At 43.2% G+C, this 21,805-nt stretch overlaps 1 protein-coding gene and 1 long non-coding RNA gene across 5 annotated transcripts in view; one reads left to right on the plus strand and one right to left on the minus strand.

Annotated features, from left to right (window-relative positions):
* Nucleotides 1-21,805, minus strand: part of NOS1AP (nitric oxide synthase 1 adaptor protein) — a 299,267-nt gene that overhangs the window by 192,766 nt on the left and 84,696 nt on the right. For 2 of the 4 annotated variants that reach the window (XM_032291581.1, XM_032291580.1), the window contains exon 2: nucleotides 17,225-17,296. The exons of 1 other annotated variant lie outside the window; for it this stretch is intronic. In XM_032291581.1, coding sequence (XP_032147472.1) covers nucleotides 17,225-17,296 — 72 coding nt within the window. Of the gene's footprint in view, nucleotides 1-17,224; nucleotides 17,299-21,805 lie in introns of those variants that run through there. One more of the 4 variants, XM_032291583.1, reaches the window with a different exon arrangement.
* Nucleotides 1,238-20,570, plus strand: LOC116560266. Its single transcript, XR_004272881.1, has 3 exons — nucleotides 1,238-1,765; nucleotides 6,618-6,624; nucleotides 20,560-20,570. It is a non-coding gene; the product is annotated as an uncharacterized LOC116560266 (long non-coding RNA).

Consider the following 21,805-nt stretch of genomic DNA (forward strand, 5'->3'; position numbering starts at 1 on the left):
CAAAGGCAAAAATGCAGTAACTTTTGCACCAACCTCTACAAAGAAATTAGCTGGGCATGGTAGCACCCACCTATGGTCCTAGCTACTGAGGGGGCTGAGTGGGAGGATCACTTAAGCCTGGGAGGCAGAGGTTCCAACTAGCCAAGACTGTACCACTACACTTCAGCCTGGGTGATAGAGTGAGACCCCATTCCCCTAAAACAGAGAGAGGGGGAGAGAGAGAGAGAGAGAGAGAGAGACTCCTACTGAGCAAGGGTGAACTTATACTTAGTTAAAAATAACACCCAACTGGCAGGCAGAGAAGTTAGTTGCCTGAATAGCAAAATCTCAAGGCTCAGTCTCAAAATCAGCATAGTTATTTAAATGATTCATGATCTTCCATTGGTTAATCTATGCAAAACCTTGAGATGGAAAAAAAAAAAAAAAAAAAAAGCAAAGCAAAAACCTTCCTCATCTGACAGAAGGGAAAGGACATACATATACCAAAGAGTTGGCTGGGTCACAGAAAATAGCGATATATGCCAATAATCTCAAAAGGCCACCTGCTGACATTCCACTTAAACCATCTGCCTCATCAAGATTATTCCTGTAGGCCACTAGTTTGCAATGTTAAGTAATTTAGCAACACAGAGTCATGGCCACCTAGAGGATTTCAATAGCAAAGCCATCATGTGGACTTGGGGCGCACCTACTCACAGGCCCACACTCCCTACTCCAGACCGGGATAGTCATTCTCCTGTGTCAGGGAATGATATGCATATAGAAAAGTCTCTGTGACTGCCATTTCTCAAAATTCAAACAAAGCCAAGGTGCTTATGATATATGTTTCTACTGCTACAGCTACGCTGCCACTCACAAAATGTGAAAATTTAAGATATGTTCTTCTCCAGTATAGGCTCCCCAAGTTTCCTCTTCAGTTGGAGGAAACTGGGTTCATCTGAACTTGGACTTCTGGTTTGCTTTACAAAGAGCTCTCGCTAGTGATGGGTAAAAGATAGTGGGTAGGCTAAGTAAGGCCTGGAGAAGTTTCTCCCACGGAGCATGTCAGCATCTTCCCATGTAATACCATCAAGCATCTCACTGGCTGAAGCCCCTACCTTGGGGCTACTGAATGGATTTCTTGGGAATGACACCTTTCCATTTAAAGGGTTGAAGAGGCTTAAGGAGGAAATATAGGGCCTGAAAAGGGTGGTATGGGAGAACGTCCTCAGCTTTTCTTCATTGCACAGGGAGATTCCACGAAAGGGGAAAGGCTGGCACAACTGGTTGTTCTATGGCCACAAGGAGAAGCATGACAAGAGAGAAGAGAGGCCACTAGATGGAAAGAACTCTCAGGAGAAGAGTGGAGGACCAAATTGGGGAGTTAGGTGAGAGGAGACGAGTTCAGACAGAGAGGTTGGAGAGCCTGATGAAAGACCTCAACAAAGGGTGAGGTCCTAAGAGCTTACTTACAGGATCCTTAGTCCCAGAAGCTTCTGAGTTCAGGGGTGGGGATGGCTGAGACAAAGATTAGAGAATGCAAATTCTGCAGGAGTGAAGACCGGTACAGAAGCGAAGTGCAGGAAGAAGCCGCTGAGACAAGAAGAGATGGCTGAGACCTGGACCAAAGCGGAAGCGGTTGAAAGAGGGAGACACGCGGTCTAGGAGATGCAGGCAGAATACAAGACTATGATGAGCAGCCTCACAACACCAGGGTTACATGACCCTTTCCAATAACAACAGCACGGGGACAGAAAGTCATGTGTCATTCCTTATAAAGCAGAAAGTACAAGGGACCTGAATTCTATCCAGAACTGCTGTCCTGTGGGATCCAGAACAAGCCACAGCATTTCCATGCTTCAGGTTCCTTTCCAGAAAAGGAGCATGACAACCCTGAACTCTGCACCCTCCTGCTCCATCCCTTTTGGTTAATGCCTTGAGTCACACTTGGAGTATTTGCAGTGACAGTGCTGAGTGTGCTGGGATGAGCTCCACCCCTGTAGCTACCGTTTCTTCTCTTCCTTGGTTTCTTAGCCCTCTTCCTTTCTTTTCTTTTCCTGCCTGCCCATTCTAATTTCCTCCTCTTCTTCCCTCTCCTCATTTTTAAACTAACCTGTTCCTGCTCACCTGTATTTATTGATTTTAATACAACTTTTCTTGATAAACATGTATTAAGCAAGTATCTAATGAAAGAAGCCATGTAGCTTACTGGTTGAGGACCTGGATTCAGAAGACAGAAGGCCCAGGTGAACCCCCCGCTCTGCTGCTTCCTACCTGGGTAGTCTTAGGCAAGTTACTCAGCCTAGATCCCAGTTATCTCATCTGTAAAATGGGGCTAATAACAGCACCTCCCTCCAAGGGCTTTTGTGAGGATCAGCCAAGATGATTACATGTGTAGTGCTTAGAATAGAACTGGCATGGAGTGAGCACTCAGGAATGTCAATTATTACTACCCTAGGCACTGAGCTCTATGCCTTCAGGGGACACAGGTGACCAACACAGGGTCACCGACCCTTAGGTAGTAACTCTGTTGAATAAGAATAAACAGCAATCATAAAAACAATTATAACACAAAATGAGGTAAAGTACTTGAAGAGAAATGCAGAGAGGGTGTCTGACTTCAAAGAGGCACACTATGGGTGAGAGGAATCAGGAAAGATTTCGTAGCAAAGGTTTTCATTTGAAATGGGCTTTGAAGAACAGAGACCAGAGAGGCAGGAAAGAGAGGGAGGAAATTCCAGGGAAAGCGAAAAACATAAAGGTAGAATGGCCAAGTGAATGGGAAGACTTTTAAGAAATTCAGTGGGGCCAGAGAACTGGGTTTCTGTATGGCAATGATAGAAAATGAGTTAGACAGTCACAGTGAAGCGAGACTGGGAGGCCCTTACCCGCCTGCTGTGGACTCCATATTTCATTCACAGGCAATGGGAAGCCACCGAAAGTTTTTAAGTAGAGACATGATGGACCTCACACTTTAGGAGCTGGCATGCTGGGTAGACAAGAGTAGCCCTCCAGCTCTACCAATGCACAATCTCCTCTGTGAGGACAGACGGACTCATGCCACACACATACAGTAGTCCTGTATGCACACTGAGGAGAAACTCCTCTCCAGAGATAAGGGCACTGGATTCTTAAAGGAGCTGTCTAAGTGCCCAGCCATACAATTAAATGCAGGGGTGTGGGAGAATGGATTTCTTAAGTGCAAATCATAAATCAATATGATCTCTTTCAATAAACAATTCAGCTACTGACTCCTCAACAGTCCCCTAACAGGGTGCAGTTGTTAAATTTAAAGGCAGCCAAACTCTTACTTAAATTAAGTGTCATCCCTACTAAATGAAGACCAGATGTGCAAGCCAAGAAATCTAATCAAGTTGGAAGAAAGGATTTCTGTAAAAGAGAAAACCAGGGGAAGGAATGGGATTGGTCCGAAAACAGCAGGTGCTGAGGAGAAAAGTCAAGCCAGGGCTCCAGATCAAATAGGGCCATTTGGCAAGGAAGGGCAGAGAGCTGCCCCAAAGCTCATGTACTGCTAAAAAAACCTGCTATTCTCAAAGTGCTGATGTTCAGTCAAATGGAAGCGGCATCTGGTACCCTGCTAGGCAGTTAGAATCCCACCAATCTTTCAGAAATCCCCATCAAGGGAGCAAGACATTTTATTTTAACCTCAAAGTCCAATGCTTAGAAGATTGCCCAGCATGGCTCCCCAGGAGGCACAGAATCTTTGGATGTACTTCTCATGCGAGGCAGAACCAACCCAACACAAACCTGGCCTGGTTTAGGCATTCAGGACTGAACCAAGCCAGACTTCACTTCAATCCCTCGCTGCCTCAGCCCCTTAAGCCTCTTGTTCAACAAGGAACAGTGACTTACTACAACATTGAAAGAACTTAATGGAGACTTGAAGCCTGTCTTCTATGTACCATCTTTACCAGGACCTCATATTAGTCTTTCAAAGGAGAAAGAAAGGGAGAAAAGGAAAGGGGAAGGGAAGGAGAAAGAAAGAAAAAGAGCAAGAAAAGGAGAGGAAGACAAGGGGAGAAGGAAAGAGAAACAACCCCCTGCCCACAAGCCTCAGCACAATGACAGCTTGTGCATCAATTGCACATGGATTTCTAGGTCTTTGCCCTTCCAAGTGAGCAGGCAACGTCGGCCAAGGACCCTACTGCCATATTCTCCCTCTGAGCAGCCCGATCGTGTTTATCAGCTGTTTCCGCAACTGTAGTAGCTGATGTCACAAAGCCTGGCTGAGGACCGAAGAGAAACAGGTTGGTTTGGAAGTTCGTATCTGAGCAGACTGGCTCAACCAGAAGTCCAGAAAAGTGTAGATAGGATGGGACCAGCTTCAACACGATGGCACTAACACAGACTACTGAGGTCTCTGCACAGAGAGCCCTGAAGGAGAGATCACAGCTGCACTCTGCAGGTAACACTCCATGATCAATGAGCAGAGAATCCCAAAGGAGGTGATTTAGTAATGATCTCTATCAGCCCTACAGAGGCAGCATCATGGTCAGAAGACTTAGTTTTGGAGCCTGAATCCTGGCCATTCATTGCCTGTGTGACCAGGTTACTGAACCTCCTCTCCATAAAGTAATTATGAGGGTTCAGTGAGTTGCTACAGGCAAAATGCCTAGAACGGCACCTGTTATATAAAAACTAACATCAATATAGACTTGCTATTTTCACCGGTATTTTTTTTGACTAGCCGCTTAAATTCTGACGCGTCTCACGTTGAGTTATTAGTGTCACCTAAAAGAAATAACACCAGTTCCTCACTATTTTTTTCCATGAAATGACTTTTAGGTTCATACCTCGGAAAAACTGGGGAGACAGTAAGTCAAATTCTAAAATATTAGCAAGTAATATACGCCCAGAGCAATTCAAACTGTCTCTTTTCCCGGCTCTCCTGGGTCAGGATAAACAAAGATCCACTTGGGTCCACAAGTCACAAAATGAAGCAGCAGGGGATGGGATGATTGTCAATAGCATACAATGTGAATGACGACTATGTCTTAGAGACTCAGGAGAGACCCCCTGAGACAGCAGGACTGCCCCAAGAGCCTGAGCCTGATGGAGGGAAAGGAAAGGGACAAGTGACCTCCACCGGGAAATGGGTTGCCCAGGCACCTCCCTCAGCCCCACAACAACCCTGGAGCCAGGGCCAGGCGATGATGTTGATCAAGTCCTGACCAAGCAGGGAGTCAAACCAGGGACTCTTGGCCCAGAGCCCAGCTCTGCCTATCGTGGGAGGGGAGGACGCTGCCTTTTCCCGGGCTCAGGCAGCTGCGGAGAGAGGCTGAGTAAAAGGGAAAAGATCACGAATGACTGTTTTCTGTAGGAGAAAGCCTGGGTGTACACTCCACCTATTTAACAAGCCCTCAGGCAATGAGACGATTAACAGCCACAAAGAATGCCAAATCCTCTCAGGATGGTTAGTGGTTAAGGAGACACGTAAATTGCTAATATCACATTAACAAGGGTGATTCCAACTGGTTAGAGAGCAGGGTGAGCTCTTTGTGGAGAAGCAATTTGCGTTCCCACCACCAACCTTCATGCAGTTAAATGACTCTCCAGTGAGGCAGAGACTTAGTGCAGCAGGAGAGAGTAAGGAACAGCAGCTGCCCCATTATTTTTTACATTCATTAAATGTCAAACGGCTGGGTGCTGAACAGAATACCCAGAGGCAGCAGGGCTCTGCTTGGTAGTTTCCAACCTGGACCTGATGGATACACCAGATTCAGCCAAGGGGCACCACCAGGAGAGGAGCTTCCACCCAGCAAGGGTCCCTGACCAAAAGGGTTTGAGCTGCCAATTCTCGCTGCCTTCCGGGCCTAGCCACCATGCAATAGGGATGTAGAGAGAAGGTGCAGGTGTCCACTGGGTATTTACTATGTGCCAGGCACGGTGCTAAGGACCTGACACCCATTATTGCATTTACTTCTAACAGGGTTGACATTGTCCATTTTACAAAAGAATTAGCAGTTGAGTAATTCACCCCTTTGCTGTCAAGATGAATGTCAGAGTCCCTGCCCTCAAAAAGACAAATACACTGTAATGAATGTGGAAACAAAGGTCTCTCTAGAGTATAATGGTAACACAAAAGCAGAGGAAACTACTCTGCAGGCTTCAGAAAAAGCTTCTAGATGGGATGACAGCTCAAACAGGCTCTGGAGGACAATCAGAAGTTGGGCTGAGGTTTGAAGAGACAGACTTCAGCTGCACTGGGAGAGGAGTGCCTCCCAGACAGAAGGAAGGCGGGAATAGAGGTGGCTCCAACAGAACATATGCAGGGCACAAGGCACAGTAGACCTATAATATGCTGCTGTGGCCTCAGGTGCCTGGCAGAACACCACATGCCTTGCTCTGAGCTCAGACTCCAGCCTGGAATCACCACATGGTTTTAAAGCAGGACAATGCCTACAGAATCCCCCTTACACAGATGAGCCAGGCAGCAGTGTCGAGGATGGTGGGAGGGCACAGCCATTGCACAGTGGCAGTCTGGAGGGCACTGCAGCTGTCCGTGAAACACGACAGTCCGGGGCTGCACTGGCAGGAAGGAATAGGGAGAGACATAAGTGAGAAATATTTAGGAGGCAAATCTGTAAGGGTGACCTAAGCCAGGGGTAGTGACAGAGAAGAAAGGTGACCCTGAGGTTTCCAGCATACATTCTTGAGTGGCCAAGATGTCTTTCCTTAGGATAAGGAAACATGAAAAACAAATGCATGTTTGTTTGCTTTTTCAAAGCAAAGAGGAGAGACTGCAGAAATCACTTCAGTTTCTTGACATATTGAATTTAAGGTGCCTTTGGGATATCCAAATGGGGGTGTCACACAGAATATACAAGTTTCAACCTCCAAAAAGAGGTTTATAAAATCAAATAATGGCCTTATTTACATCTAGTGCTATACACTGCCTGGCAGTGTTCCCAGACTGGAGAAAGGCACAATCAGGGACACAGACGATGCTGCCTGGACTGACGTTTGGTAAAGCAGAGGCTGTCGGCATGTTCTTACAGGATCTCTGAGCCAGACGTAAGCAGACCGGAGTCTTACCTTGCTTGCATCCCACAACCATACCATGTTCAAGCTCAGGAGTGAATCCTAGATTCCCCACTTACCACCTCTGTGAGCTATGGCAAGTTATTTGGTACCTCAGTTTCCTCATCTGGACAATGGGATGATGATTACACCTACACCACACAGAGTTGTTATAGGATCAAATAACAAATCTTGTTAAGTGCTTTGCATAGGACTCAACACAGTAACAGTACATAGTGCAATTTGTACTCAACTCTGGTTAATACCGATAAGAACGACAATGTAATTAGTTTAAGGGGGTCATTTTCTTTCTGTGACCCTTATCTGTAAAATAAGGATAATGCCTGCTTTTTATGGGATTACGGAAGACTAACATTAGATGACAGTGGATGTGAAAATTCACTTAAACAACTAGAAAGTGCTTCATAAGTAAGAAATCAGGACCTTTCATCAGGGATCGTAAGAAAGAAATCGGAGCCTTTCAGAGGTTTGCCCTCCCTGCCGCTCGGGTCTTCAGTGTGTGCTGCCACGGCTTTCTGTCTTTGTCCTATAATATGCTGCTCTTGGCTCCAAGAGGAAACGTGCCACACACTGGAGCCTGTGTAATATGCTGAGTACAAAAAGTCACAGAAGAGAATACTATTCAGCCATAAAAAGGAATACACTTTTGATACATGCCACGGCATGGATGTATCTTAAAAACATTATGCTTAGTGAAATAAGCCAGACACACAAGGACAACTATATAAGATTTCACTTATATGAGGCATCCAGGCTAGGCAGATTCATAGAAATGTAAGATGGAACAGCGGTTACCAGGGACTAGGGGAAACCAGAGCTACTGTTTAATGGGTTCAGCGTTCATATTAGGAAGGATGAAAAAGATTAGGGTATAGATAGTGGTGATGGATACAAAGTAGTGTGAATGTATTTAATGCCACTGAGTTGTACACTTACAAGCGATTAACATGACAAATATTATGCTGTGTGTGTGCATATACATATGCATGTCATAGAAGTCATAAAAACAAAAAGTAGATGTTCAATGCAACCTGTTGCCAACACCAAGAACATGAACCAAGAGGTCCCTAAAGGCTGGCTAGTGTAGCAGCGAAAAGTGACATTCTGCATATCATCCTATTACAATGGATAAACACTGTTGGCTTCAGAGGACTCCCAAAATTAGGTGGGTCAGTGCAAGAAACTGTGGACTGAACGGGGCAATATCAAAACCTCCCGTGGAAACTCACACACTGCTCAATGACTATAATAAAGCAAGGCACCTTATTTAAAAGCTAGCATGTGTTTCGCTTTGATAACAACTCCCGATTCTTACTAACTCTTCTCTGCTGACAGATAATGCATTCAGCAGTTCTGCTCCAGTTTAAAATTCATTCCCAAATCACTTCACCTCAAGAGCAGAACCAAACTCCTCCTACTAAGTGACTTTTCAGTCTGGTGCAGATTCAGGAAAAGATAAATATATTTTCCATTATGTATTCAGTAGGTACTTAGCAAACCAGATTCTCTTGAGGTGTGAGTCCTGAGAATAAAATCCTAGAAATAATCGATCACTCCCTCAGGCTCACAAGTCTCCATTCACACTAGCCTTCTTGCTATTTCTTGAACCTGCAAAGCCCATTCCTGCCCCCAGGGCATTGGCACTTGCTGACCTCTGTCTGGAACACTTCCTCCAGATACCCACATGGCTCACTCCCTCTCTGCATTCACATCTCTAGAGACTCAAGTGTCATCAGAGCCCAGAAGCCTTCCGAAACAGTCTGTGTAAAAGAGCACCCACCCCTATAAACTCCACATAGACAGGGACTTTGTTTTGTAGACTGCTGTATCCCCAAAGCCTAAAACAGTGTTGGCTCAAAAAGGGATGTCCATTTATTTTTTCAAATGAGTGGGGAAAAAATTAGGTCCTGCTGTCTGGGCCCTGCTCTTTATATTGATGAGAATACCTTGTCCCCTAAGAAAGCATTGATTTGTTTCCTTTGGCTGAGAAGAAGACAGTTCTAACCATTCCATCACACACTGCTCAATCCTATCAAGTGTTTTCTAAAATTTAACAAAGTCTGGGCCCCTTTTAAAGGAAAAAAAAAAAATTGGCAAACACTCAGTGTTTGAATGAATAAATAATATGTGGTATAGCCATGCTATGGAATGTTACTCAGTAATAAAAGGAAATGAAGTACTGATATATGCCCCAATATGGATTAACCTTGAAAACATTATGCTAAATGAAAGAAGTCAAATACCAAAGGCCACATATTATATGATGCCGTTTAAAATGTCCAAAATAGGCAAATCCATAGAGACAGAAAGTAGATTACTAGTTATCTGGGGCTAGAGGTGTTGGGGAATGGGGGATGATGGATTAGAGGTACAGAGATTCTTTTTGGAGTGCTGGAAATGTTTTAAAATTGATTGTGGTGATGGTTATACAACATTAAGAATATACTAAATCTCACTGAATTGTATATTTAAATGGATGAATCATATGGAATGCGAATTACACCTCAAAAAGCTGTTACCCAAAGAAGCGTTGCAAATAATGTTTGTTGCATCATTTAAATATGTAAAGCATAAAACTAGATATAAATTACTTATAACGTTTACACAGATTTATAAATTAAACACAAATTATGTTACCAATACATTCAAATTAAGAATGTTAGAATCAGAGAATACTTTGTCCTTGTAACTGAAATGATATCACTGCTCACAACAGGAATATACAGTGACTACCTGCCCCAAATTTTCTTTGGTTAGCAGAGGAATATGCAGGGTGATACTCAGAAGTTAGACAGCCAGGATGGCACAGTCCCAACAAATCAGAAAAGACACTGAAAGTTATCAGAACAAACAGTAGCCATCAGCAACTCCAGAGGCTGCCTCAGGAACTACGGCTACATATCAGCCCCACCTTCAGTGGGGCACTAACCCCATTTTTCTGCCACTTTCCTCTGTCTGTTCCAACTACTGCAAAATCTTGATTCATAACTCATGACTGTGCAAAGTGCAGTCATGTGTCCTTTATCTTATTAGAATTCATTATATATATATTAAAATTTTCTGTTCTTTTTCTTCAGGGTATAACCCTTACAGAAGAAATATCTGATGGCAACACAAGTAGAAACAAGTAGACAAACACAACTGTGAACGATAAACCCAAATGACAGCGCTCAGGCAGACAATGGCCCTTCCAACAGTCCAGAACAGGCTTATTTTATCTTGTTGTCATTAGGATCAAATGAAAAACAAAATTTTTAAATTCTTATGGATAACTCTTATGGATAAATTCTTAAATTCTTATGGATAACTCTCAAAAATACATTCCTAAATTCCAAGAGAGCCACAGAACCCATTCTGAGAAACACTGGTCTACTGACTGTTAAAAATAATAATTGCCCTAAAGCAATTGAATTCATGTCTTTAATAATAATAGTTAGCTTGGCAACCAACCGGTATTGTTTTCTGACCCCAAAGCCCTGCTCTGATATACAGTAATTAGAAAGAAATAACCAGCCTGGGCAACATAGGGAGACCCCGTCTCTACAAATAATTTTAAAAATTAACCAGGTGTGGTGGTACATGCCTGTATCCCCAGCTACTAGGGAGGCTGAGGCAGGGGGATCACCTGAGCCTGGGAGGTTGAGGCTGTACTGATTTATGATCATGCCACCACACTCCAACATGGGTGACAGAGCAAGACCCTATCTCAGAAAAAAAAAGAAAAAAAGAAAGGAGGTAAAGAACTATTATTTATGGTTCACAATTCACATGCTAGGCACTTGACTCAGTATTCTGCATGCATTCATGTATAAATCTAAAATACATGTGCCAAGAAGATATTATCCCAATTTTCCTGATGATTAAAGAATAATTGATAAAGAAATGTGCTCAGAAGGAACAGGATTTGAATTTAGTTCTTCCTGATCCCAGTACTAGAGCACCTCAGTAGTGAGTGGAATCTCTCCAATCCCTACTATGAGCCTAACACTTTAATCCCATTATGGTAGACAGAATCAAAGCCCCGAAAGAGGTCCATGATCTAATCCCCCAAACCTATGAATGCGTTACCCTGCATGACAAAGGGGACTTTGCAGGTGTGACCAACTTAAGGACCTTGAGAAGGAAAGATTATCCTGGATTACTGGGGAAGAGAGAATGAGGAGGGCCCAGTCTAATCATGAGGGGCCTCACAAGCAAAGGCGATGGAGGTGCAGAAGAGTCAGAATCAGAGAAAGAGATGTTAAGACAGAAAGCAGGGGCCATAATTCAGGGACATAATTGCCAGCACTAAGGATGGAAAGAGGCCATGAGCCAAGGCATCCAGGGAGCCCCTGGAAGCTGGAAAAGCTAAGGAACAGATCCTCCGCTAGAGCCTCCAGAAGGAATGCAGCCCTGCCAACTCCTTGATTTTAGCCCCATTTTGGACTCTGACCTCCAGAACTATAAGTTTGTGTTAAGCCACTAAATTTGTAGTATTAAAACATATGTTACAGCAGCATAGGAAATTAATAGGGCCATGCTAACACAGTGAGAGAAAGGTTTGTGTTACAACTTCAGCTGTTCAAGGTAGATGTTCCAACTCTGAACTTTGGATGAAAAGGAAAACAATGACAAAGGAGTGAATGGTGCTGAGGGGAGCCACTTTGGGAGAAAGTTATACAAATGGATAAAGTGACTCCTGGACAAAGCCTCCCGGAGGAGGTAAAATATGGATTTCATGGCTGAATGCATGAGACCATGTGCAGAACCATACTGCTGGTGGGTAAGGAAACACAAGTGCAGAGAGGCGCATTTACAACTCCAGTCGCTGCCTCCATAAAGCTGCCCATCCACCAGTCCCTGAATGTTCTCCTAAGAGCATTTCAGTTATGTTTTCCCAAGAAAGTGTCCAAGGCCATTTTATATTTTTCTGTTTGTTTGTTTGTTTGTTTGTTTGTTTTTCTTGAGAGAATTTCCAGAAGAGGTGGCAATTCTGGAAGAGGGCTGCAGGGAGAGGAGGGCTTGGCCATTTTCAAAACTGAACCCGCACATTCTGTTCAAGTTCAAGATCAACACCACTCCAGAGCACCACACTTGAGAAACCAAGTCACTGTTAAATAGGAAACTCTGACCCCACACTGGACCATTTGAAAGATCATTTGCAGTGGGGCCAAGATTTTGCCCGGCCCACAGCCAGAGGAGCCACCATGGGAGACTAGACATCCCCGAGTGTCATCTGGCCGCAGCACACATCCCTCCTAGGTTTGGTCTGCACTGGTCTCCAAGAGGCTGCACCACATTTCGACTGCAGGGATCTATCTCCCTGGTTTAAGAGCCAGAGATTGGGTCTTCAGCCACCAAACAGGCCAGCACCAAAAGCCCCCCTATTCCCACAGCAACAATGCGTTCCAAAGGTGAAGGGGTCGGGGACCACCCAGTGACATGCTGGAGCCAGGCACTGCAGCCCCACTCTCTCCACACCAGCATCCTTGGCAAAGCTATAGAACCTGTCAAGTCTGACTTCAGTGCAGCCATCTTCCTTCCAGAACCCCCTCAGTGGAGCCTCCCCAAATTTCATGGCTTTATGCTCACGTGGTTATTAAGTAAGATTAATTTTCTCAGTCACTCAACAAATGTTTACTGAGCACCGACAGGCACCGTGCCAAACACTGGGAATACAGTTGCTCTGAGTGCTACAAAAGAGAGGGGTGTGGTGCCACAGAACATGAGAGGACAAGATGACCCACGTAGGAAAGGCCTCCCCAGGGAAGGGATATTTGCACTGAAACCTGAAAAAAAGACACTAGCTATTAAAAGGGGCTAGATGAGGCAGCTCAATATCTCTCAGGGTATTTATCTGCACTTATGAAATGCTTTGAAACCCAAAGGAAGGTATAAAAATGATACTGATGAATATAAATAGCACTTTGTGGTTTATAAAACGTTTTTCCACGCCTCATCCCAGATTCAACAACAGCACTACAGAGGCAGAACAAGAAGTGTCATGCTCTGCCTTTTATAAATGAGGAAACTGAGATTAACAGCAGTTACATGCCTCACCAAGGTTATCTATTAAGTCAAGGAGAAGACTCAAGTCCAGCCCTCATTATTCCTCATTGAGAGCTCTTTTCGCTACATAGTGCTGCCTTCCAAGAAAAGATAAAAGGTGAAATGACAGACTAGTGTTCATATTTACTAATGCAAGTCATACCAAACATCTGGCTGCTGGACTCACCTATTCACTCACGGTCAGTTGGACAATGCAATGCCAGCAACCAGGTTTCAGCATTACCGGCCACCCTGCACCTTCAACCAGCAACCTCCAAGCAAGCAATGCCAGTGTCAGACCAATCCCCAGCTCAAGCAGAGTTTCCCTGAACTTTGTGAATTGTTCTAAGCTATACAGCTGAAAGAAAAAAATATATTTTTCAACTTAAAAAGGAGGTATATTCCCTCTTCTCTCATTCTCCTCTTCCTTTTCCAGCTGACAACTTCTTAGACCTTTGGATCCTTGGTAAATAAAGAGCAGGACAACCATTCTGTGGTTCTAGGGAGTGTCCCTTAAGCTTCCTTCTTGTCTGGGTCATTGTAGAGATCAGAGAGTAAAATATGGATAAATCCAATACCAAGGAGTTGGCATAGAGCAGGGAAAGTACCAGATCTGGAATCAGAGGCCTGCAGTTTGGTCTTGGTTCTAACACTTAACTTTTACTCTCTGGTAAACAATAAATAAGGAAGATGTGATGTTAATGCAAAATGACAGTCATTATGGAAAACAGTATGGAGGTTCTTCAAAAAGTTAAAAACAGGACTACCATATCCAGCAATCACATTTCTGGGTATATGTATCCCAAAAATTTCTAGGCAAGATCTCAAAAACATCTTTACATACCTATGTTCATTGCAGCACAATTCACAACAGCCAAGAGGTAGAAGCAACCCAAATGTTCATAGGTAAATGAATGGATTTTTTTTTAATGTGGTATATACGCACAACAGAATATTATGGAACCTTAAAAAGGAAGGAAATCCTGTCACATGCTATAGCATGGATAAGCCTTGATGACATTATGCTAAATGAAATAAGCCAGTCAAAAAAGGACAAAAACTCTATGATTTTATTCATATGAAGTAGTCAAAATCACAGAAACAGGGAGTATAAAGGTAGTTGCCAAGCACTGGCAAAAGGGGGAGTGGGAATTATGTTTAATGGGTATAGAGTATCAATTTTGCAAGATGAAAAAGTTCTAGAGATCTGTGACACAACAGTGTGAATATACTTAACACTGCTGAACTTCACACTTAAAAATAGTTAAATTTAATGTTTAATAACCATAAAGTACTGAAAGCGTATTAAAAAGGTAAAAAAAGCAGAATACACTCAAGACAGATAATATAAATTCAGAAAGGACATCAAGAGGGTGAGAGACCAAATGAGAAATGAAGAGAGGGAAGAGGAAAAGCACCAGTGAAATCAACGAAGTCCACATATTTAGCTCAGAATCCACACTGGGGTAAGGAATAAAAATACACACACCAGCTAGAGAATGAATGCAGACACCTCAGGCAGATCCCTTCACTCTGAATACTTCTCTCTCTGGGAAACAGATCATCTTCACTGCCCATCAACTGTCCCATTAGTGTTCCAGACAGAATCAGGGAGGTCAACATCTCACACACGTGAGGCTCTGTGATCCTTATCAGAACTGCTGTTTTCCAAGGTCTACTCACTGCTCCAGCCAAGCTGTGAGGCCTGTGTCTTCTGAACCCATCAGAGCACCCAGCAACCAAAACCCTGCCTAATGTTAGCCTGGCACCGTTCTAAATAAAAGGACAAAGTCAAGAATAGTCCTTTACACAGAAATCCCATGCCCTAGTTCTTGACAGCTGTAATTACAGCCAACACAGCTTTTAAAAGGCAAAGAAGAAAAGAAAATAGCAGCCTGGACCTAGCAGTGAATTGAGGGGTTTAGGGTAAAACACATACCACAGCACTTGCTATTAATGGTGGCCAGTCTAAACAAGAGACTGGACAGCCAGACCAAACAGCTTTCTGGCCAATTAATTGCTCCCTCTAATTTAATGAGCTGCTCATTAAGCACTGGAAGCAGCCCACAGGAAGGGAGCTGCAGGAAGAGGCACATGGACCATAAGGGCTGGCAGATGATGAGGGAAAAGAAGACTGGGGTTGCATTCCAACACCAGATGCCTCTAGAGCCCACGACCAGCCAGCCCCATCCCGTGCCTTAGCCTTCCCTTGCTTCCAGGTGATGTTTTCCTGTACCTCTATTTGTTCCACAAAGTTGTGTTTCTGCCACTGGCTCTCTTACTGGGGAGGTTCCATGTCCCAGTGCTTTGGTTCCTCAGATGAGATAATGACTCACAGTAGGGTCACAAAAAGCCTTCAGCAGGGTTACAAATGGGACAGCCCAGTCCTGGATATGAATCCCGACTCTTCCTACTAACAGCAACTTGAATTATTTAATCTGCCCAAGGTTCTATTTCCTCATCTATAAAATGTAATAATAATATCCTCATCTAGAGTAGTTGTAACTAGTAAATATTATTTCAATATTAAAAAGCCTGACACAGCACCTGACACAAAAGTAGCTATTCCTAGTAGTAGCTACTATTAACAGAGATATCACTTTCACAATGATAGTGATATTAGTGACAATATATTCCCTGTCTCTTAGTCAAAAGTGAATAAAAAAAGGACTTTTTTTGGTTGAAACCCCAAGGACAGGCCAGGTACAGGTCCAACCCTTCTTATCACAGCAGGAACCACAACTGTGGCAAAAGTAGCAGCCCATCCTAACAATCGCAGCACCACCAGATGTTCCCAGCAGAGGCCTCTGCGCTATCTGAGCTAGCACCTTCTAGGAAAAGGGGAGGCCTGGAAATACTCGAAAGTTGCTGTTCTCATGAGACAGTGAAGAAATGAATTCAGGCCACATGCCTGCCCCTTCCTAGACCTGCAGGAGTCCTCACTATACCCCTCTGAGCCTCAGTTTAATCTAGAAAATGAGGGTAACTGGTCCCCCACTTCACAGCTTGCTTTGAACACTGAATGAAACAACTCAAGTGAAAGTGCTTTGAAGCTACTTCTGTGTCCACGAAAAATAGTACTGATGTATTTAATAGCAGTCTCAATAAACTTAACAATAAAAAATGCTGAAATACTGGGAAGATCAAGGCAATGAAAAGATTATCGTATTAGGCTGATGAACAGCCCAGAGAAACAGCCCCAAGCATGCAAATTTTCTTCCCAGTGTTGCTGTCATTGAATTGAAGTTTCTGTTCACCAGAAGAAGGATTGGCTGAAAGCAAAACTAACAAAGCAAAATGAAGCCACGGCATCATTACTTACATGTTTTCCATTTAGGCGAGTAGATTATTCTACAGAACAATTAGTCTAAACAACAAACCCAGGCTGCATTCAGGGATGACCAATCATGTCATCTCTAATGCCAAGTCTCTCTTTAAAAAAAAAAAAAATTAAAATCCATTTTACTAATCCCAAACCTAACTTTGAAATGCACAAGTATACGGTAATATGTTCTGTTCCAGTGCAGAGCACATGGACAAATTCCTTCGCAGGGATCAGAAGAGAATTTAATTCTTGTTAAGTCTCAGCTCCATGTACCACAGAGTCAGAAAGCAACAAGTTCATAGACTAAACCATGTATACCAACAATAATGTATACTGAGCTGTCCGAAAGTACACTCCCAAAGCCTAAAGCATCCAACCAATAAAATTTTGTTAAAATCTCACATTTACTCTTAAAAATCCAAGTAAATCTTATATTCTATGCCACAATAAATTTCCTTTTTAAAGAATGTTTTGAGTCAATTACCAGCTAATTACTAAACCTTTTCCCTAAAATCTTTGAATAAAAAAGAGATATCAGTCCCTGGCCAGTCACCACACATCATCAAGGGTAACATGTATCTCAGTTTGAGGAGCTACAGGTCACAAGAGAGGGAAGATGGTACCACTCCAGCCATCACATCCATTTTAACATTGGCCTTTCATCAAGATCAAACTTTAATTCAGAACAGCTTCCTAAAGGGTACAGAAAGGAGAAGTCTGGGTTTGCAAGGGGTGTAGCCCATCATTTTGGCCCCTCCAGCCCTACCTAGAAGGGCCAGCAGCTAAGGTACTTGACTCCTAGCTCCACACAAGCCGCCTCTGGCCACTCACCCGTATCCGGCGCATGGCAGCCACGATCTCCACCCTGCTGTTGGGCCTCGGCACGTCCAGGCTTCCTACGTACTGTGGGGGAGAAGCAAACACTCATTGAGAGGAGGGGTAGCAAGTGTCCCTAATCCCAGAAAGTTCCAAAGGGTGAAGGACCAGCTCTTCCGCCCATTTTACAGATGAAGAAATTAAGAGTCAGAAGGCTGTTTTGTTTTGAGTCTGTTTCTAACTTTATAAAAAGCAACTTAATCAGAAATTAACTGCTTCCTTCTTCATCTTACTCTTAACCAGAGATCCAGCAGAGCACTGTATCTAACCAAGCAGACTTCCAAGTCAGAAAGCCTTGGGTGTGAAGACTCTTCTACCACTATTTTTATGGCAAGGCAATTCACTTTTTTGGTCTCAATTTCCTCAACTGTAAAATTGGATCTCAATAAAGATCAAACAGAATAAAATGTCCCACACAAAAGTGACTGGCAAGTATTAGTGCACTCAAAAAAAAATGAACATATACCTTTTTTAACCAGTGGAACTGCACTGATTTAGCCCTAGATGTTAGATACCTGACACATTTGATTAAGTTCCCAACTGGAGGAAAGAAATTGACTAATTTTTTTTTTTTTTTTTTAATTTTTTTTGAGACAGAGTCTTGCTCTGTCGCCCAGGCTGGAGTGCCGTGGTGCGATCTCGGCTCACTGCACTCGCGGGTTCAGCAATTCTCCTGCCTCAGCCTCCCTAGCAGCTGGGACTACAGGCATGTACCACCACACCCAGCTAATTGTTTTTTGTATTTTTAGTAAAGATGGGGTTTCATTATATTGGCTAGGCTGGTCTCAAACTCCCAAATTCATGATCCACCCTGCCTCAGCCTCCCAAAGTGCTGGGATTACAAGCTTGAGCCACTGCGCCTGGCCTTAAAATTTTTTATTATACTTATAAGTTATTTTAAAATCAATTTGAATATGACGATGAATGCTTAATATGAGTACTTTCTTACTGTAAGCTATTCAAATAATGCAGAAATATGCAGCACAAAAGAATATAGTCCCCACTGTAACAGTTGATGTACATCTTTCTTTGTGTACTGATGGATATATATTCACAGATGGGGGGAATTTGTTTTATGTAAAGATTCGTATTACATTGTTCTGCATCTTGGTTTTTTGACTTTAAATACAAGTAGGGCATCTCTCTATGCCAATGAATACAGGACTATTACATTACACATAATGGACACGCCCACTGACGGACTTGCTATGTCACTATTACAAATTATGCTTTTCATCTATACGAGTTTGAGCCCATCCCAGTAGCTCTTTAGGCTGGATTCCTACAAGTGAGATTGCTGGATCAAAAGTATACTCTTGGCTGGGCATCATGGCTCATGCCTATAATTCCAGATCTTTGGGAGGCTGAGGCAGGCAGATCACTTGAGGTCAGGAGTTCGAGACCAGCCTGGCCAACATGATGAAACTCCATGTCTATAAATACAAAAATTAGCTAGGCGTGGTGGCATGTACCTGTAATTCCAGCTACTTAGGACGCTGAGGCATGAGAATTGCTTGAAACCAGGAGGTGGAGGTTGCACTGAGCTGAGATCATGCCACGGCACTCCAGCCCAGGTGACAGAGTGAGACTCTGTTTCAAAAAATAAAAATCAAAAAGGTATAATCTCTAGATAACATTCCTTATAAGAATGAAAGAAGAAAAGAGGAGGACAACCCAACATCGATTCATTGATTAAGCATCTGTGACATAAATTCCTTCATATATCGTCCCATTGCACACTGACCCATTGGGATTTGCCTTATTATACATAAATTACATAAAACAGCCCAAGGGATATACCAGAAATTAAGAGCCTAGAATAACTTAAATGTCTATCCAGGCAAGGATTCCATTAATGAATGAAGATAAGACTAGGACAGTCATCTGCACGGGAAAAGAATGTCCTGTGGTTAACGGGAAAAGCAAGTTTTTCCCGAAATTTGGAGCTGAGGCCTGACCCCAGTGAGTAGGGTTTCAAAAACTAAATACTGCAAAGGGATTTCCCCTAGTATTGATCAACAGTTTGTGCTAATACACTGAAGAACACAACGGGCAAGCAGTGAGCACACTGCATTTTGGCCCCCAGGGCACAGCCCACCATGGCCAATGGGGGGCAACACAGCTACTGAAGAACCTTACAACTCGCTGAGGCAAACAAAACCACTTAGATCGACTAGCGTGGTCAGATTTAACTGTGGTTGCATTTTTTGCCCTGAGCTCTGCTGGTGCCATGCAGTCTGTCAACAGGTCAGTGACCCACAGCTAAGGATGACGTGAGGCCCAGATTCGTGATTGCCCAACTTCACAGTCCCCCTGACCGGAGGCAGTTCCCATGCCCCCTCCTCTCCTCGATGCTGCACAGCTGATGGCTCCTGCCCTGAACGCCGTGTAGTCAGGAACACACAGGCCTTGAGGGGCTCATGTTCCCTCAGCCATCACATGAGAGCTGGGGCCACAGGACTGAGCAAGGTCACCTATCACAAGGAGCCTGGGGGACTGTACAGTCCTCCCACTGAATCCCTGCAGACCAGGAAAGGGGCGGCTGCCCAGTGGACCCACCATTGGGCCTGAACACAAATACCTAGATGGGATTCATCCCCACTCTGTTACCCTGACCCTGGCCCGTTGCTCCCTCCTTAGGAAGTGGCATTGGTGGACTGAGAAAGCCAAAGGAAACATGGGGCACAGGGAGGACAGAGGCAATGCAGGTGGAAAGAAGAGGCAGCTTCATAGTTTTGGACAAGGCTTCCAAATAAGGGGCTCACATTAAGATATCTGCCATCTTCACCCCACAAGTACCTCCTTCACTACGTCAGCCACTACCCCAGCTGGTATGTGTGTGTACATGCACCACACACCTTCACACACAGTCACGGTGCACATGTACATGCACACCTCACAGGACACACACTTGCTTCACCCCACATCCCCACTAACCCATCACACTCACACCACACACTCATTAGCTCTTCTTCCCTCCTTCCCATTCATGCAAAGAAAATCACTAATCTAAATACCTAGGAATTAGCTTAATCAAAGAAGTGAAAGATCTCTACAATAAAAACTATAAAATGTTGATGAAAGAAATTGAAGAGGACACAAAATAATGGAAAGATAATCCATGTTTATGGATTGGAAGAGTCACTATTGTTAAAATGTCTATACCACCAAAGCAATCTATGATTCAATACAATCCCTATCAAAATACCAATAACACCTTCACAGAAATAGAAAAACAATCCTAAAATTTGGAGCCATAAAAGACCCAGAATAGCCAAAGTTATTCTGAGCAAAAAGAACACAACTGAAGGAATCACATTACTTGACTTCAAATTATGCTACAGAACTATAGTAACCAAAACAGCTTGGTGCTGGCATGAAAACAGACACATAGACCAATGGAACAGAATGAGGAACCCAGAAACAAATCCATACATCTACTGTGAACTCATTTTCGACAAAGATGCCAAGAACATACATTGGGAAAAGAACAGTCTCTTCAATAAGGGGTGCTGGGAAAACTCGCTATCCATATGCAGAAGAGTAAAAGTAGACTCCTATCTCTCAGCATATATAAAAATCAAATCCAAATGAATTAAAGACTTAAATTTCACCCTCACACTATGAAACTACTAAAAGAAAACACTGAGGAAACTCTTCAGGACATTAGACTGGGCAAATATTTATTGAGTAATACCCCATGAGCATAAGCAACCAAAGCAAAACTGGATAAATGGGATCACATCAGGTTGAAAAAGTTTCTGCACAGCAAAGGAAACAATCAACAAAGTGAAGAGACAACCCACAGAATGGGAGAAAAAAATTGCAAACTTTGTATCTGACAAGGGATTAATAACCAGCATATATAAGGAGTTCAAACAACTCTGTAGGAAAAAAATCTAATAATCTGATTTCAATATGGGTGAAATATCTGAATAGACATTCCCCAAAAGAAAACACACAAATGGCAAACAGGTACCTGAAAAGGTGCTCAACATCATTATCAGAGAAATGCAAATCAAAACTACAATGAGATATCTTTCACCCCAGTTAAAATGGCTTTTATCCAAAAGACAGGCAATAACAAATGCTGGAAAGGATGTGGAGAAAAGAGAACCCTCACACACTATCAATGGGAATGTAAATTAGTACAACCACTATGGAGAACAGTTTGGAGGTTCCTCAAAAAAACAAAAATAGAGCTACTATATGATCCAACAATCCCCCTGCTAGGATACCCAAAAGAAAGGAAATCAGCATATCGAAGAGATATCTGCACTCCCAGATTATTGCAGCACTATTCACAATAGCCAAGATTTAGAAGCAGCCCTAAGTGTCCCTCAACAGACAAATGAATAAAGAAAATGTAGTACAATGGAGTACTATTCAGCCATGAAAAAGCATGAGATCCTATCATTTGCAATAACATGGATGGAAATGGAGGTTAGTGAAATAAGCCAGGCACAGAAAGACAAACCTCACATGTTCTAACTTATTTGTGGGAGCTAAAAATTAAAACAATTGAGCTCAAGGAAA

The sequence above is a fragment of the Sapajus apella genome, unplaced genomic scaffold, assembly GCF_009761245.1.
Source record: "Sapajus apella isolate SASKATOON/1434 unplaced genomic scaffold, GSC_monkey_1.0 scaffold25, whole genome shotgun sequence".
NCBI classification, from domain to species: Eukaryota; Metazoa; Chordata; class Mammalia; order Primates; family Cebidae; genus Sapajus; species Sapajus apella.